At 39.3% G+C, this 19,078-nt stretch overlaps 1 protein-coding gene across 8 annotated transcripts in view; it reads left to right on the top strand.

Annotated features, from left to right (window-relative positions):
* mical2b (microtubule associated monooxygenase, calponin and LIM domain containing 2b) overlaps nt 1-18,883 on the top strand; it is a 30,148-nt gene extending 11,265 nt beyond the window's left edge. Inside the window, exons 7-38 of one of the 8 annotated variants that reach the window (XM_037254018.1) lie at nt 968-1,068; nt 1,210-1,467; nt 1,558-1,673; nt 2,020-2,146; nt 2,313-2,394; nt 2,656-2,803; nt 3,289-3,488; nt 4,184-4,254; nt 4,518-4,580; nt 4,702-4,827; nt 5,264-5,325; nt 5,398-5,434; nt 5,583-5,804; nt 5,978-6,112; nt 6,427-6,846; nt 6,966-7,067; nt 7,208-7,300; nt 8,593-8,779; nt 8,876-8,940; nt 9,685-9,766; nt 13,201-13,347; nt 13,993-14,043; nt 14,191-14,312; nt 14,395-14,604; nt 14,722-14,900; nt 15,067-15,398; nt 16,207-16,274; nt 16,378-16,467; nt 16,583-16,676; nt 17,095-17,206; nt 17,297-17,370; nt 17,432-18,883. In XM_037254018.1, coding sequence (XP_037109913.1) covers nt 968-1,068; nt 1,210-1,467; nt 1,558-1,673; nt 2,020-2,146; nt 2,313-2,394; nt 2,656-2,803; nt 3,289-3,488; nt 4,184-4,254; nt 4,518-4,580; nt 4,702-4,827; nt 5,264-5,325; nt 5,398-5,434; nt 5,583-5,804; nt 5,978-6,112; nt 6,427-6,846; nt 6,966-7,067; nt 7,208-7,300; nt 8,593-8,779; nt 8,876-8,940; nt 9,685-9,766; nt 13,201-13,347; nt 13,993-14,043; nt 14,191-14,312; nt 14,395-14,604; nt 14,722-14,900; nt 15,067-15,398; nt 16,207-16,274; nt 16,378-16,467; nt 16,583-16,676; nt 17,095-17,206; nt 17,297-17,370; nt 17,432-17,667 — 4,412 coding nt within the window. In that variant the 3' untranslated portion in view covers nt 17,668-18,883. The other 7 variants (XM_037254019.1, XM_037254017.1, XM_037254020.1 and 4 more) reach the window with 7 other exon arrangements.
* The last annotated feature ends 195 nt before the right edge of the window (nt 18,884-19,078 follow it).

Consider the following 19,078-nt stretch of genomic DNA (forward strand, 5'->3'; position numbering starts at 1 on the left):
TCCTAACTAAACAAATCCAGGCTTTCAAATGGCCAAGTCCAGACATGGATCAAGTGAAAATCTGGAGATCTGAAATCTTCTGTTTACAAACACTCTTCGTCTAATCTACCTGGTGCTGTTTTGCAAGAAAGAAAGTTTCCGTCTGTCTGTCTGTCTATCTATCTTATCCCCTGATCTTAACTCCCAGGGCCCGGTTGTTCTAAACTCTGTTATTTTTTAATCACTGGTTCAGTATGTTTAATCGACCGTTGAGTTTAACGGCACATTCATCTTATTCGAAATTCTGTTGAATTTCCCCATCTGATAATTTGACGTTAAAGTTAACATAACTAAGGAGCTAACTTCTTAATCGTATGGTTAGAAGTGCTGCGCTGAAGCAGCGTAATGAAACTGCAACAAATATACCGACAATCATTAGCACAGTCCACTGATTAAATCAGTTATATTTTGTATTAAATACAGAATGCAAATAGACGTGCTCCTTCAATGAGCCATCGCACATGACTAGGGACAATCGTTATATTGCTCCCAGATCCATACAGAAGTCGCTTTCAAATTTGAAGTGTGAAATATATCCCAAACGGATCTCATCCTCATAATTCAATCGGTCACACCTCTTCCGTGGCTGCGTAAACTTTCACCGGTTACGCAAGTAGGTCTGTCTGAAGCCTGGACGGGAGAATCGTTGCGAATTGCCTTGAGAAGAAAGGCTGATAAAGAATTGACTTAAGTGTGATTGCAAGACTATGCCCCTTAATGAATAAAATCTATATTAGACTAAACTAGTTTAAATATGCCACAGGCCTCTGTGCGCTAAGAAAAAAAAGACCAATCAAAAATCAAATCGATTTGAAGAATTGTGACACCCTGTACATATATACTATTATATTATACTATAATATTATACATAATTTAAGTGAAATGTCAGTTCTAAATCTCAAGTCTGTCTTTGTCTTCATATTTTCAGGAATTGACTTGGAGAACATTGTTTACTACAGAGACAACACTCATTACTTTGTCATGACTGCAAAGAAGCAGAGTTTGCGGGACAAAGGGGTCATTATTGATGTAAGTTCACATGTTCATAGAGCGGCTTGACTCAGTGGTCGTAAATATTCAATTAGGAATGCAACCCCCATCTCCCTAAATAATCACTATCCAAGTTGATGTTCTATAGTGTTGATTTCATCTTTTTTGTTTTTCATATAGGATTATGTAGAAACGGATCGTTTACTAAGCACTGACAATGTAAACCAGGAAGCATTGCTCTCGTATGCCCGAGAGGCAGCTGATTTTGGCACAAATTACCAGCTACCATCACTGGACTATGCTATCAACCACTACGGCCAGCCAGATGTGGCAATGTTTGACTTCACCAGCATGTATGCCTCGGAGAATGCTGCTCTGATCAGGGAGAAACATGGACACCAGCTACTGGTTGCACTAGTGGGAGATAGTCTGCTTGAGGTATGTATTGTCAGTGGAAATAAGCACTAACTCGATCTTTAGAGAAATTATTCTCCTTGACCAAGATGGTGATGATGATTCTCTCCACAGCCTTTCTGGCCGATGGGTACAGGTTGCGCGCGAGGTTTTTTGGCAGCTTTTGACACGGCTTGGATGGTGAAGGCCTTTGCACAGGGGAAGAGCCCTCTGGAAATTCTGGCAGAGAGGTTATGTGACATTGCTTTTCTTTCTCGAACAAGAAATACCTTGTCTGCCATTATCCTTGATTGTTTTCATCTGGAGGAAAACGGTGGTACACGATCAAGGCTTGTATATCCAAAGTGTTTCACTAAGTCTTATGTTCGAATGTCCTTTATTATACTCTGTCGACAGTACACCATCAAAACAATGAATGCAAAATAGAACAGTCCAGAAGGATTGTTAGCATTTAGCAAACAAAATACAGCCTCCCTTTTTGAATGTTGTGCAAGGATAATTAATCTTTACAAATAATGATAATGCAGTGTGATACCTACAAATTGATCCTCAGTTGTTTGTTGTATCATTCTTTAGGGAGAGCATCTACCGGCTACTTCCCCAGACCACACCAGAGAACATCAGTAAAAACTTTGATCAATATACCATTGACCCTGCAACCCGCTATCCCAACCTTAACTCCAGTAATGTTCGCCCCCACCAGGTCAGTCTAACGCTTATTCAAAATGAATCCATTATTACATAAAAGAGTGCAGTTGCAATTTTGGATGGAGATACCCAGTGTTACTGCTTGCTCAAGGATAAAAATGAATTGTGTTATGTGTCATTGCTTTACAAAAAAAAGCATCACTTCATTTTCTACCTCTAAGGTGCGCCACCTGTTCAATGATGGCAAACATGACTCTTCTCACTTTGAAGGTCCCATAGGTAGACCTGTCTACCTTTCCAGAGGTGAGGCTCAAATATCATATACGTTCAAAGCCTAATAAACACGACGCTCCATTGCTGCTCGTTGCCATCGGTGCTTGTTGCCATTGGCGCCAGCCCCATCGGCGCTCCAAAAATGCCTCCGCATGCATACAAGGCGTGGGTGGCGACGAGGACCGATGGTAACGAGTGCCGATGACGGCAAACGGTGTGCGTCAAAACCACTTTATTTCAAGCCTAGATGTTCTAAGTTCAGTAACGTGAATAATGTTCTTTCTTATACAGAATCTGAGGTGTGCCCCAACAGGCTGCTGACATGGTGTCAGAGACAGACTAATGGCTATAGAGGGGTCGACATCACCAACCTGACATCCTCCTGGAGGAGTGGCCTTGCTCTTTGTGCACTCATACATAGGCAGAGGCCTGAGCTCATGTGAGAATGCACTCTCTGTATTCCTCCCAAACTATTGCAACAACAATTCCTCTGTTTTTACCTCAAACTTAAGATGTTTGGTTTTGAAATGTGGTGGTGGGGGGGGCTCAATGGGTTTGTATTTTTTTTTTTACAGTTTAATTATAAAATAATAATTTCACTTGGTTTGCCTTTGTGAGATACTGAGATTGGATTGATGATTGGAAACATTGAATTATGAAAAATAGACAAAAATATTTCAATAAAGGGGGCATGAAACTGAATGCACTTTGCCATTGGATTGCAAACAGTCCACGATGTATTGAAAATTAATATTTATAATTGATTTCCCATCTTCGCACAGTTTCACAATTGCTTGTTTTTCACCCATGTGATTGTCAAGATAGTTATACTGCTAACTTGTGATCTTCAAAGGCAGAACTCGCTAGCATATGAATTGGAGCATTGATAATGAACATGTCTATGTGATTGTCTTTCTGTTTCAGCGACTATAACTCCCTTTATGAGGATGACGTGGCAGCAAACAATCAATTGGCATTTGATGTGGCTGAGCACCACCTCGGGATTCAGCCAATGACGACTGGAAAGGAGATGGTCGCTGGGGCTGAACCAGACAAGCTGCTAATGGTTTTATACTTGTCCAAGTTTTATGAAGCCTTCAGGAACTTGCCTGGAAACAAAAAAGGTCAAGGTTAAAAAAACATGTTTGTTTTTTGTTTCTTAACTTTTTCTCAGTTAATACCCAATTATTTGTTTAGGTTTCTATTGCAAAAGTATTTTTTTTATAATGAAGAGGTGGTGATACTTAGCATTAGATAAATTGTGTGATTTGTTGTTAGTGGTGGTCTCGCTAATATTAAAGTTTGCGTCGTTGAATTTGAGCCTGCGGAAAAAAATCCAGTTGAAGTGAACAAAATGAGTGAGGCAGTTGCCTAAAATAACATTTTTGGTTTTAGCCAATTTCACAATTAGCGGAGCACAAGAGACAAGTGATTTACAGTAGTGCTCACAATAATAGTGCCGTGTGACTAAAAATATTATTGCAGGTTCTAAGTATATCTTTTTGGGTTAAATGGGAAACAAGGTATCAAAACAATTATGGGACTGATCTCTGTTTTGTCATTTGCTGTTCCCTTAATCCTCTATTCATAACATCCCCCTGCAGAACTTGAATGTCACTGATAGTTTTGGTATCACGTCCCTCTGCGAATTGTCACTTTTCAAGTATCAAACAAGTTCATGTGTGTCGGCTGTGAATCAGTGTGCGACCGTGCATGTGTGTGTGTGACTTTTGAGAATGTTTTGTTTTATCCCATACCTTTATTGCTTAAGTATTGCCTACTTTTTTTTTTTTTAATCTAATGTGCTTCTACTTTCCAGGAGCAAAAGAAAGGAATGAAAATATTGAAAGACAAACAGGACAAAGCCAACCCAGGAAGAGGATCCCAAAGGTTGTATAACACTCTTTGGAATGAATCAACTTGTTGAATTAACCAATGGAAACGCTTTATATCACTTGGCACCTCGTCAGAGAACCATCATTGCTCTTTTGACATAAAAAAAAATATATTCTTTCAAGCCATTACAGTAAAGAATGGGCATGAAACTGGTTGGATGGATTATTGGATGTCTGCTGGGTGTATATTGCAAGGAAAATGATCATGTTTAGGTTTGATTTTTTTATAATAAAGGAATCTTGTGCTTGCTCTCGCAGGATGACAAAAAAATGGACGATGATTCAATTAATAAAAGGCGACGCAAGGGTAACCTCACAAAGGTAGGCCGATTATATCATCATATTTAAAAAAAAAAAAAAAAGGGAATTTCGATCATTTTATGAAGTTTACGACTATTCTTCACATGATCTTGCTTCATATTCCTTGGGTCCATTGGACCAGTTATCCTGTCACAGTGCGCCCTCAGCCGGTGAAGATGGGAAACTGCGGGAGAACAAGGTCCGATCCATGGCAACCCAACTGCTGGCCAAATTTGAGGAGAACGCGGCAGAAAAAATGCATGGCAAGGTCGGATATCAATAAGTAGTCAATGCATCGACATTTGAGAAATTTATGAACCCTTGGGTGCATGGGCTTGTCTTCTTTCTGCATCCATTGCTGCAAAACAAGTGGAAATAGAGAATTAAAATTAAAGCACCCTAAAAAGTGAAATTCTGCCTAAAAATAAGATACGTTTGAATTGATTGGGGCGTGGTGTAATACAGTGGTACCTTGACTTATGAGTAAGTCGACTTTTTAAAATTTTCAGGAAATGAGTTAGCCAATCACTGGGCCAATTTTCTTTCTTTCATTTGCGAGCAAAATTATAGGTACGAGTGTTAAATGGCAGCAGCAAACTTAACTCACGTCATAGCAAGGTGCAGATTTGCAGATTGTGAACAACCAGACACCACTTTGATTTCTCTTATTTCATATTTGCTTTTCCCATTCCTTCTATAATCAGCCCGAGGATGACCTACCTAGCCTGCCCTTTTCTTCATCTCTGTCACCTTCCTCCACCCCACTTCCTCTCTCAAATGAGGAGGAGGAGGAGGAGGGTGAAAATCCCCGCTTTGCAAAGCCCAAAGATACTCCCCCTCCTCCTCCTCCTCTTTCTCTGCGCCGCAAATGGCAGGTATGCTCCACCCATTGTATCTTGTGTCATGTCACGTTCATTTATGGCTCAGTAGTTTTCAACTTGCTATTCTTACCACAGATGTAGTTTGTAATCACTCCCTACTTATTTCCTGTGGCTCCATGTATCTTTGTCTCCATCTCCTCAGCCTTCCATCTACCTCCGCTTACTGGAGAATCCTGATTCTTACTCAAAACGCGGCAGTCGCTCTCCTTCACCCTCACACGCCGGTAGCCCATTGCGCTCACCAAGCCCTGAACGACACTACGCAGAATGCACCTCTCCTGTAGCTAAAGCCAGCCATTATTCTGCCTCTGCTCTGTTGGACACTGATCTTTCCTCACCAAGGTCAGAGGAGGAAATGCAACAGGTGAACATATGGGTGTACCGTATTGGCATTTAAGGAAAGAACAAAGCTTCATTCAATAATCAGATGCCGTTCATTGTTGTTTGCTTTTGAGTGTTCATTATAAGCTGTAGTATCGCCTTAGCTGTATATCCGTGATCTCGTTTATTGCTGCCTCTTGTTGGTCCACCCTGCAGAATCAAGCTGAGAGGCTGTCTGCTAGACAGTTTGCACAAAAGACGATAAAGGAAAGAGCTGTCCTCCTTTCGTCCTTGTTTACTGGCTCCGACAAACCTACTCCTGCTCATTTTCCCTCTCTTCCTCAAGCACAGGTTTGAGTTTGTATATTGTTGGCGTCAGGCAGAAACCTCCTATGTTACAATTTGGTGATTTTTTTTTTTTTTCCCCAAATCTATGCGATATATCAGTCAGGTGTGTTTATTAAACAACTTATTGATCTATCCAAAGTGTTGAAAATAGCTTGCTGTCTTTGACTATGCAATGTTAATGTTTGAACAAACATTTGGGGTCTACTGAAAACTCATGGTTTTGGAGGTATGAGGATTTTGCCCGACGCTAGTAATAGTATGTTGAGTTCTTGTTTTCCTTATTCTACTTCATCCTTTAACTTTTAACTCTTCCCTAGGTTGAACTATCTACCTCTGTCCCGCCTATTCCTCCATCTATAAGCACAAAAATCTACCCTATGGTCCACCCTGTCCCTGACCCCACTGCCCAGGCTGGTTTCTTTAACCCTCTTCACCTCAAGCACAAGAAAGAATCTCCCTTTCCCATGTTTCACGTGGACTCTGAAAGTTCACAGCAAACTAGTCATGCGGATTCCTTGTCTAGTAACCGCAAAGTCCCCACTGAAATATCTGGTTCGAATGCAAGCCAGGATGCCACATCACTCCCTGAAAACAACTTTTCTTCAAGTCCAGTTTTTTCTCTGTTAAACAAAGATACAGGGACTCAATACAGGCCTCAGGGCCGCCTCGAAACACAGCAAATCCACAAAACTTCGAATGAGACATCGGAGAGCCACAAAAATTGTATAAATGCAAAGGTAACAAATTTGGGACAATAGCAGCAGCGTGCATGGCATGAAGCAACCTTGTGCATGCGTCATTTACTAGGAATCAGCACTTTTTCATAGGTTGCTCTTCCCTTTGCTGTATGTCTTAGTGCAATGGAAGTTCTGTTCTCAAAGACCATAAAGGAACCGTTCGAAAATCAGTCATTCGTTCTGAGAGTTGTCCAACTGGAGCTCCGAGCTACAGTAAAGAGGTACCAGTTAAAAACCGGTTAAAAACAGCCTAAATCCAGGTTTGTTAAGGGAAAGGGTGATCTGTTCTTTTCCTGACTTTCTTTTGTCAATCTTCTGCTTCCCTCTGTTGTCCTTTCATTTCTGTTGATGTCAATGTTAGCGCACAGTTGGAAAGGTGTCTTCAGCCATAGATGCTAAAGCCCAAATGCTAGCCATCCTCTATGAGACAGATCACAGGCCCAGTGCTGCGATGGTAAGATGTGTGTTTTGATATTGCAGTGAGAAATCCAACAGTCAAGTTATTGGGCTTCTCTGCAGTTTTGTCGGGAAACCTAAGTTTGCAAAAGATATTCAGAAGTTCTGCATTATGCATGCAATCGCAAATAACTTGAATTTGTGATTTAAAAACAAAACTCGCTCTAAAAGAGTCGTTTCAGCAGTGGATAGCGACTGTACAAGGCCAGCTTCATGCTCGTTTAGCACGCCTGATATCGTGTCACATCCTGACTCACATCCTGTCAAATCAATGGTGTTTGGTGCAAGATTCCAATTCATTTTTGTTTTATAGTTACTGGACAGGTGCACAGTGAATGACATTCTGGTGCAACATTATGTAGAGGACAGTATTATGTTCAAACAAAACGTTTAAAAGAGAAGAGCAGAATGGCACTCAGTAGTGCTCTGCCCTCTGACAAGGCCTAACGATGATTTGTTTGATAACAACTACACAACTCATTGCCTGCAATCCCTCATAGCTCAAATGATGTAGCAGAGTTGGAGTTTGCAGGGATATAGCAGTGTACTGCAATTTAGCAGCTTGAGAGAATAAAATAATAAACAACTCTCTCATGCATCACGGAGAAGTACAACCACAATAATAAACAATTGTGAAATGATTATGGCAGTGTCAATCAAAGCGAGGTGTTATTATCTTTGGAAAGGCAGACATTTTGGTCCAGTTTTTGGAGTGGATATCATATTGTGCCAGGACATTGGAGGTTGCCTGCTGGGATCCAAGCCTTTGCGGTGTTCTCCCTCCTTGCTTTTTTGCTTCCTTCCGTTCTTCCTTCCCTCCTTTCTTCCTTCCCTCTTTTCTTGCTTCATCCTTTCTTTTATTTCCTTGCTTCCTTCCTTCCTTGCTTCCTTCCTTCCTAAGACATTTTTCAACTATTGCCACTCATTTCACATATTTTGCATTTCAGTGCGCAACTCAAATGCTTGCTTTGTTGTGGAGTGATCGACCGTGTTCTCTGGGTTCATTCTAATAAACAATCTTTATTTTTTACACAATGAGTTTTGGTGCAAACTTTGCTTTATATATTCTGATTTAAGAAAAAAAAAAAAAAAAATCCCGGAATTAAAGATGGCTGGTATTCAACTTTTTTTTTTTTTTTTCTGCGTTCATGCATTTAGGAATATATTCTTGTATTTAATCCACTGGTTGAAAGTTTATTCATATTGAAAATGTTCCTATGATTTGTGTAATATGTATTCGTATAGGGTTAAAGTCATTTTAACGTTACCCATGTCTTATCGTTTTCTCAGTGTGTGGGACGTAAGGAATTCCAGTCTGGACTTGGTGGCAGCGACATCTGCCATTTCTGCTTGAAGCGTGTGTATGTCATGGAGAGACTGAGTGCTGAAGGCTACTTCTTCCACCGAGAGTGTTTCCGCTGTGACGTCTGTAACTGCACACTACGACTGGGCGGCCACACCTTCAACTCGTATGAGGGTATGCTTGAGTCACTGTCAAAATGTACCATTTAATCTTGAAAATATTGCCTGTGTTGTGAAATACTTTGAATTTGTAATGTTTGTATTCTTCCAGCAAAATTCTACTGTAAGATGCATTATAGTCAATACCAGTCCAGTACACACTTCAGGAAAAGAAAGGTAAATATAACCATAGTATGGTTTGATGTCACATCTTTTGTGACACCAGTCCTGGAACATTCCCGACACACCTTGTACATAATAATGTTTCAGACCATGGCTGGAATTGAAACGGTGATTCTTAATTTTTTTTAAATTTTTTTTTTTTTATTCAGTGAATCAACAACTAATCGATGATCTAATTCATAGTCAATTTTACTAATCAATTACTTTTTTTTTTGGCAATTTTCTGACAAATGTTCCTTCAAATGTCCATTCAACGTGGTATACAATACAAGGTCACTTTTTAAAATCAACTAAATTACTTACACGACTATAATGTTATGTTTCAAGATGAATAATTGCAGACTTACAATACAAACTTTTATTTTAGGCTGGAGCCTGAGGCAAAACTTTAAAAGTATTAATTAAATCACTGCCATTTCTGTTAAAATGAAGCTTTGACATTTATAGCTGTGAATGAGTTTACCAGTTGAACAGGTCACCCATCCTTTTAGACTAGACTACATTTGTTCTCCCCAGTCGAGATGCATATGGCTCACAGGGCCATACGCAAGTTTTATTTTTTTAAATTTTTAATTTTCTGCATCACAGATTTCCGAGTTATTCAAATTTGTGTCGACATGCTATAAGTGCAAATAATGAGGGATAGCTTGAGCAACCTTTGGACAATCCAAGTTCAGAACACACTAACATTGTTATTGTCTTGCATCTGTCATCTCTTGTGTGATTTGATCTGTGCAGGACAACCACAATCACGTCACAGCGTTGGTGCTAGACAAAGAGAGAAACCCAGTGACAAGCGACATCCAGACACAACCTCCAGGTACCCTGGTTTCCTTGCTTTGGCGAGGCCTGAATTGGCCGAGGCATGCCAGCCGGGCTGTGTGTGTGATTCCTGGACATCTTTTGGGCTGTGTGCGTGAGTGTTTCGCAGCTCTGAGTATCCATGTGAGAAGCTACTCGCATGATTATGTGTTCCTGTATGAGTTGATGAGCATGGGTTGTTCTCTGCTCTGCGTAATGCTCGAGGTGCTTGGACAGATCAGCCAAGAGCCTCAGCTAGCTCGCGTATTGAGCTGAGGAAATAGTCAAGGGCTCTGTCTTACCTAAGTGTGCTCCGCTTCGTTCCCGATCATGTGGAGTTTGTCTAGCATTATCTATTTCTGCATTCCAAAGTGCCCTATTGGATATAATATTTTTGAAGGTAAAGTTGATTTTAATAGTCAAGGTATACAACACCTAACTAGTTTCCATCATTTAGTTGTATGCAACTTGATGCCATTTTAAGCCAACTGTGAAGTAGCACAGTTATGGATGGTGTAAAAAGCTGGTGAGTGGAAATGTCTAAAATGTCAGAATTTTGTTAATGCAGCATTGATTTGCAACTTGGAAGTAACCTGGAACTTGCTTCAAATCTAACTTTCACAATGCTTTTAAACAAACTATAAGAATTCCACATGGCAGTTGACTCGGCATATTGCCTGCTGCACAATGACTGCAATGGAAATGCCAAAACAATGTTTCGTTTACTCTTTTGTTTGACTTCATTTGTTGTCTTGGGTTTAAAATCACTGCACTCAAAACATTTGCACAGGGACACCAGTGATAAAAATCCATATAATGAGAACATTTGTGAGACTGATATTTATTTTGCTTTCTAGTTTAGTCGCGTACTTTGGTTCATTATTATTTTTTATTTTGCCTAAGGCCAATAAAATTGCTCATTTTTAACTCTCAATATTTATGTACTTTATGCTTGAAAAAAGACCAAATACATCATTTCAATTTTGCATTTCTCTGGTTCGAGTTTATCTATTTATTTTCGGTATTCTTTCTGCATTTAAATCTGTTCTGCCTCCAACAATCTTTTCTTATCTATTTTCTTATGTTTTTCCTCAGTTCATTCATTCACTTCATTTTGTTCAGTCTAACATTTGCAACCAAAGGAGGGTGACAATTGGCAATTGTGTATCATGATTCAATTTGGGAGCTGCTACATTTCTTTTTACCTTCCCACTCAGAAGAATTGTGATGCACGGATGAACATTTTATTGAACATATCCATCCCTTATTAGTCACTGTATTTCCTGGCAGTCATAATATCAGTGTGAGCCTCGTAACCCTTGTGCTTAGCAGTTCCTCACTAACACCCTAATACCAACCAATCTGTCTGCCTCAGTTGATCCATCATAACCATCATCATCAAGCGTCCTACTCTTAGGCTAGTTTGACAGTAATGCGTGTCCACAACTGTGTTACAGAAGACCTCTCCCCTTCAGAACCCCTCTCCAGATCTCTCTCGTGTACCTGCTAGAATTTTTCCAACAAATACGTAGCTGCTTTTTGCTCCACACATCATCAACCGTTTAATATGCTGTTATGATGTAGTGAATATACAAAATGACATTTTTTTTTTTTTACTGACGCTCACTATTTTTTATTTTTTTAAGCAATACCTAGTATGGCATAGTTAAAAATAAATCAACAATTACAATGGGCAACTTTTTCTGTACTCACTATTCAGACGGGATAATGAGCAGATATTGGCGGACGTGTATTTCAGAAAACTGCTGTAATTAAAGCAAAATATTTTAAGGCGTGCCATGGAGTCATCCTACTGTACATTTTTAAAGTTTAAACATGTTTACGTTCCTTTTCAGCTGCATGTTTACAGGTTCTAGGTTTTTATTTATATTCAAGGATACAGGGCTTTAACAAGGTGTGTTCACTTTCTTTATCCAAAAATATTGTCTTCGTTGCTGGATATTTAGATCTTGATGTAGTCTACCAACATTTGTATTTCATTTCCTTCTTGAGAATCTCTGTAAAGAATTCTTAATCTATTTATGCAATGTCAATATAACTGAAAATAAACCCAAATGATAACAATTGTTTGTGCGTTATTATCAGATATGTTAGTTTGCATTACACGACTTAAAATTGAAGTACCGTAATTTTCGGACTATAAGTCGCGGTTTTTTTTCATAGTTTGGGTGGGGGGGGCGACTTATACTCAGGAGCGACTTATATACATATATATGGTTTTTTTCACTTTTTTGGGCATTTTATGGCTGGTGCGACTTATACTCCGGTGCGACTTATAGTCCGAAAATTACGGTAGTTTTCAGTTTTTGTTAATATTTTTTTTAATATTTCCATACCTAACCACACAATTAACAATTGCATTCACAGCCATCTGTCAAGAAAATCCTCTGTCTACTTTTGCGTTTAGTTGCCCTAACATCACCTACTTGTCATAATGTTTGTCTGTCACATTTGGAACTGTGAAAGGACAGGAAATAAAAAGCACATGCCATTTATTCATCTCTACTCAATTGAATTTGATACCTGAGCAAAGCTGAAGTGAATCATGTCTCCTGTCAACTTCTACTGGGCTTTATTTCACTCTATTTCTTTTTCTTCGGGTGATGAGGCTCTTTCACATTTTCTCGATTCTTTACACATGAGGCTTATCAGTTGCTTCTTACAAACCTGTAGCCAACTGAAATGGGAACATCAAACTATAACAGTAAGTATTTTTTGCTCCAAAATTAGTGGACCTATTCTTATTTATTTGTGTATCTATTTATTTATTTGGTTTTGCTGTAGACTGAAAACATTTGAGTTTGAAAGCCATTAGAATCATCGTTCAAGTGGAATCGCATCACTTTTTCTGTCCAATAGGTATTTTTTGGAAGAGATGCAGTTATTGCACACAAAATATTTGTTTCTTTTGTTACAAATGATTTTGTGCATTATACAAGTTGTGTATGAGATACAGATTTTAACACCAATATTTTAATCAATTAAAGTTTAATTTTATTTTTTTCTTGCTTGATTTATATATTTATGTCAAACTCAAATGTTTCAGTCTCAAACTGAAAATAAAAGAATTGGCCTCACCATTTCCCTACATTTTGGTTTTCTTTCTTAATTTTTTTGCACTGATTTAGAGGAACCGTCATTGGTAATATATGTAATGTTGACATCCTTTAATGTGATTCCAGCACTCTGTTGCGATATGTTGAATCGTAACTTACTGTGATAGTGCCAGAAGTTGACACATTGTTTTAGCTAACATTAGACTTGTAGAAATTGAATCTATACTTACTCCTTGCATTATAAGGCTGTGTACTTGTTCTCAAGCTCAATTCAAACAATAACTGTGTATTTAACTTGTCTATTTCTTTGAGATGGTCTTTGAACTTGAATTGAATTCATTCTCCTTAACCAGTTAGTGTTGTTTTTCATTTCCAGACAGGTCATCTAACATGCATTCGCAGCATGCCGATAGAAGTTTGACAGCTGGTCCCGGAGAAACATTCATGGCTGTGGAAACCCTCGATGTGCCCAGCATAGAAAAGCCTGCAGAGCAAGATGTCACAGAGGCAAAGGGGGCTGAAGGTCAGGATGGTTTTCAGTCCATAAATTCAATTACATATAGTGTATGTTGAGCAATAACTCAATTCAAATATCATGAATGCTTGGACATTAGAATTAGATCTAAGAACACTATCTTGATAGAATAATAGTCCTTTTTTTATTCTTACTGTCTGAGAAGTGTTAGATTTTCTTCTTTTTTGTTTGTCCTTGAGAATGTAATATGACTAACTTCACTGTCATTGAAATTGGAAAACAAAAGTAGCTGTTCCTAATTTGGTACCGCAACTGGATTTAATCTAATGAGATCAAGTGGTAATGATGTTGTGACTTGTAAATACAACTTGATTTTCATTAACCTAATCAAATGATGCTTGCGTTAGTATTTAAACTCCTCTTGAGGTTGGTAGGGAAATAAGGATGTTCATTGCTGCGCTGTAGCTAGCTTTCCATTAATTACTTCAAGCACTCATCTCTATCAAATAGGATGATGAAACTGTCTCTGATAATGCTTGTTCAAACCTTTCTGCCCTTTTAAAACTTTTTTTTTTTTCCTTACTGTTGAATTGATCAAACAGAAATGTCACGTCAATGTCATGACTGATTTCCAAAGTCAGTACGGGTTGTTGTCTTTTTGTTTCTTGATTGTTTTCCCCCAAATGTGTGCAGGTCACTGTAAGACCAAACACAGTCCTTTTTGGAAGCAAAGAATCAGAGCAAGTGAGTATATTTCTCTAAAGCTCAACTTTTCCGACTTTTAAATGCATCGTCATGTATGTTGAAAATTGGTAGTGATGATTGTTTTTCCCCATTAAGCAAATGCCTTATGTAAGCATTGTTTTCTCATCATCCTCCGGCCCCTCCCAGCATTCCCTTTGACATTTGTCAAAAGCTTCCAACGAAGCCGGCCCCGGCACAAAGACGGACCGGAAACTGTTCCTGAAGTGGATTCTGACTTTGAGGAGATTGAGTCGGCTGAAAAGCAAACAGTACGCTCACTTTCTTTTCCTCTCCATGTTGCCAACAGTATTAGGTATTTGATTAAATAGTAATTTGGTGTTCTTTACTCAGACCTCAAAAGCCAAGACACCAGCTGATCCCAAACACAGAATTGAGAAGAGCGAAAAGCATCCAAAGCACACAACATGCAACTTGGACTGTCCAAAGAAATGCTTGATCTTATCTCCCAGTGAGAAAGAGAGACTCTTGAACTGGGACACTCATTCACTTTCAGAGGAAACTTCACTTGATCCAGATGCCAAGACCCCAAAGCAACACCAGGTTGAGACATGACTATCGCTCTCCTTGTTATAACGCCATGGTCCAACGAGAATTAAGTGGAATTCATTTCACCTCCTAATGACCTGCATTACATATTCCCCTCTGATGTTTTATCAGGTCCAAGCAGAGAGAGAGGCAGATCAGCCACAGGCAGATTCCGGCCAGCATGGAGAACTAACTGAAAGCCAATTTGCCAGTGCCTCCTCCCTCTCAGCATTCCAGCTTATTGCCAACGCCTTCAGGAGGACATTTGGTGTGACCAATCCTTCCAGCAGCTCCAACACAGCCCCCACAATGTTTGTAAAGACACAATTATGTGCCCCACATCAACACTGCTCATATTATACAGATTGTACTAGAACCCTTCTTATAAGGTGTCTCTTTCAAATGTTTGATTTTGTGATTAAGTGTTTCTGTGATGAGTTTCACACTGCGTTTCGGTTTATTTTTCCATTTCACCAGAAGGCCCAGACATGACGGCCAACGCAGACGCAGGCCTATGTCAGAAGGAGAGTTGCATTTTCCCATTGCTGAACCAGAGTTATCCAAAGAGAAGAAAGCTAGAAACCACAAGGCTGGGCCGGAGCTGCCGTCTCTGCAGCAGCAAGTCTGCTTGAAGGGCCGCAGAAACTCTGGAAGGGTTTTCAATGATGACGTTTCGTCACTGCCTTCCAGGAAAGTTACCCTCTTCTCTTCCCTGAGGCTTCGGAAGAGGGAGTCATCAGAGAGTGACAGGAAGGACCAGGAGCTCCAAAAGGAAATCAGGATGATACTTATCAACCTGAGAAACAAAGGTCAGTATAGTGATTCAACCAACCTGAGATAATTAAGAAATTTGTCTAGATTCAAAATGTCTATTGAGCTGAAGACGAGTAAATGGGGTATTTACTTTCAATATGTTTTAGGGGCTGTTCAAATCGCCACATCATCCGATTACCGTATTTTCCGCACTGGATTATAAGGCGCACCTTCAATGAATGGCCCATCTTAAAACATTGTCCATATATAAGGCGCACCGGATTATAAGGCGCACCTTCAATGAATGGCCCATTTTAAAACTTTGTCCATATATAAGATATATACATTTGGCCCGCGGGCCGGACTTTGGACACGCCTGCTGTAGTGGCTCAATATTGGTCCATATATAAGGCGCACCTGATTATAAGGCGCACTGTCGGCTTTTGAGAAAATTGGAGGTTTTTAGGTACATACACAGAGAGGTGTTTGCCTTTTCAAAGCAGTTCCAATCAACTGTTTACCAAAGGTGAAATCTAGTGATCAATGGAAACCAGATTCAACTGAACTCAATTTTGAGATTAATTGCAAAGGGTGTGGATACTTAGCAATATTTTTATCTTTTTAATGTTGTTGTGGGATGCTATGAAGAATTTAAAATAAGAAAATATTTAAGACAGCTTGTGATAAGGCTAATATAAATTGTGGAAGAATTGAAGTGCTGTGCTGTGAATACTATTCTGCAATACAATAGATAACTTTTATATTTGTTGGACATGTCTTTAATGGCCAATTTATTAGTCTCTTAGAAACATTGTCAATATTTCTTTTTTTTTTTTTTTTTTTTTTTTTTTTTTTTAAACCTAGCTTCCAGTCAGCAGAGTTTGGAGGAGCCCAGCTCAACTGATGATGAATGCGAATCGACTCATATGACGGTTCGTACACCTGTATGTAGTTTCTGTAGAGTGCATGTCTGTGTTAGTGTTGTTTAATCTTGTGTACATTTTAATAAATGCTGATGAAACCTTCTGGTAACAGGTGTCTTCAAAAAGACAACAAAAGAGGCAAGAAAAGACAGTGGCGCTGCAGGCCAAACAAGAACAATTAAAGAGGTTGCATAGAGCTCAGGTACATTTGACCTGTACTACTCCATGTTGAACCTACGTATTTCTCTTCACGTGCTATTTTGAATATTAATCACCACAGTTTGATTCTGAATACACCGTGTGTGGTTTTCGTTTAGGCGATTCAGCGGCAACTGGAGGAGGTTGGAGAGAAACAAAGAGACCTGGAGGAGAGAGGAGTGGCCATAGAAAAGGTTATAAGAGGAGAAGCAGGTATTGAATAATGCAGTAGAATGTTGAAAACACATACAGTAGGCTAAATCAGGCAAGAAAGACTAGAAAAGTCAAACCTCAATAGATGCCCAAACTGAAAATCCCTGCGTTTAATTTTCCTCCCTTCATGTATGCTCCTCTATACAGTGTGTCTTTAATAATATAGCGCAACAAGTAGAAAATGTGATCTTGCTGCAGTGTTTTTATCCCAGTATATGGTTCAGATTTGATTCGTACAATAGAAAGCTATGCAATGACCTACAAAAAAAGTCTCAGCCCTGTGTTCTCCAAAACGTGATGTCTGATCTTCCTGTGTCACCCGCAATCCCCGTGATTTATTCTTTCAATCCCTTCCGGACCCTGCCCCACCCAATTGTCAATTTTGCCATTCATCCTTGCTTTTGCCTCCTCCTCCAAGGCACTGACAATCAGGAAAATGATGGTGACCAAGCCCACCTTTATCAATCCTGGTTCGAACTGGTTTTGGAGAAGAACAGACTAGCACGATACGAGTCTGATCTCATGATCTTGTAAGTGACTGCATCTGGTGGAGAAATGTGTGACTGGGATGCGCTTTCCATACCTGACCAGTAGAGGTCACTCCTTCCTGTCCGTTTCAGTGCTCAGGAGCTTGAATTGGAGGACATCCAGGGCCGACTGCAGCAAGACCTTCGACGCAGGATGAGTAAAGACGGTAAATCCCACACAGTCATTGAGCTGATTGTTTGTAGCTTCTCACTTTTTCTTTTCCAAAGATACAAAGAAGAGTGCCTCTGAGCTCCAGAAGGAGCAGGTGATCCTATCTGAGATTATGAGGACAGTGGAGAAGAGGGACATGCTGGTGTCTAAACTTGAGGAGCAAAGGCTGATGGAGAGAGCTCAAGACCGAGACTTGGAAAGCCTTGTGCTGTCTAAAGGCTACCAGTTCCATTGGGCCCAGGCTAATGACAGCTTGGAGTCACATGAGGCAGTGCTGAAGGGTGACTATTAAAAAGACCAGGTCAGATGTCCTAAGACTATGCGCAACACTAGACAAAGTAAGAAAAGTTAACTTTCTATTTAGCTTTTTGTCATTCATAGCCTTCATCCAAGTCTTGCCTATCATTTTTTTTAATCAATGAAAGAGACTTGAAAGGAAGACTCAAAATCAAACGAATGACGTAAAAGAAAAAGCTAACAATGTCAATGTACTTTATATTTACTACTTCTGATCATGACTGACTGCCTTTTCGCACACTTTATAATGCAACTGGCCTGAGGCCACAACTGCTATTTTGTTTTTTTTATATACGTATATATACCTATATAAGATAGATTGGTGACAAATACGTCTTATTGTAGGCTACATAGTCACATTTTATCACATGGACTAACCAAACTCTTTACTTGGGGTTTCAGTTTTTCACAGCTAGAATTTTGTAATTGCATAATGAATCCACAGATGTACAGTATATTGTGTTCATTAATATATGTATGTTTGTTTACTGTGTGTTTATGCGTGTAAAACTGTTTTTACGCTGCCATCATGACAAATTGGTGCATCACTGGTGTAACGGTAGAGCCGGTATTTAATAGCGGGTCCCTTTCAAACAAAACTCAAACTTCTGTTATGGAATTACTTTTCATTTACAGTAATTATATTCAAAAAGTCATCAGTGCATTGCTTTCAACACAAAGGTGCGTGAACGTTGAATCTTGTGGGGTAAACCTCTTTATCCATTTAAGTACCTGCTGCATATTGCCTCCGTCACGCCTCTGATACTACCTCAGAAAGAGGCAAATTTGCAGGTCCAATTTACCCTTCATCATGCACCCAATCAAGAAAAAGACTGTTAAAAGCAGACAAAGAGGGTCATTATGAAAGTGGCTGCAGTCTCAGAAGGTGTTTTGTTTTTTCATGTCGCACTCATTTATTTGTAATGTAATGTGAGAAATAGGTGAACAGTAAGGCGATTCACTCTTTCATGTACAGTATATCGAGCCAATCAGTGATGCAGTGACCAGATAAATTGCTACATGGTTGAAAATGAGTGTATCTATCCTATATAGCTGTGAATTTAGCCAGCCACTACTGGTTAGCCAAACTGTATGGGCTAAGAGGATGTCTGTTTAGTGGTATTATTTGATGTTTCTTCATGTTTTTACTTTATACCATATGGTTTGTTTTAAAAGGAGCTCAATCTATAATAAAATGTATTTAAATCTATAAATTCCTGCAGTTTTTCATCAATGCTACACAGGGGTGTAGGGGGGGTCACATTGGACCCAGCATTTCCTAACCAGATTTATGACAAAAATGCCACTTTAAATCTGGACAAAACTCATACAATTGTGCAATGTGTTCTTAATATATTTCCGAATACATTTCTCAATGCATGTAGAAAAAAAAGAACCTATTCAAC

The sequence above is a fragment of the Syngnathus acus genome, chromosome 6, assembly GCF_901709675.1.
Source record: "Syngnathus acus chromosome 6, fSynAcu1.2, whole genome shotgun sequence".
NCBI classification, from domain to species: domain Eukaryota; kingdom Metazoa; phylum Chordata; class Actinopteri; order Syngnathiformes; family Syngnathidae; genus Syngnathus; species Syngnathus acus.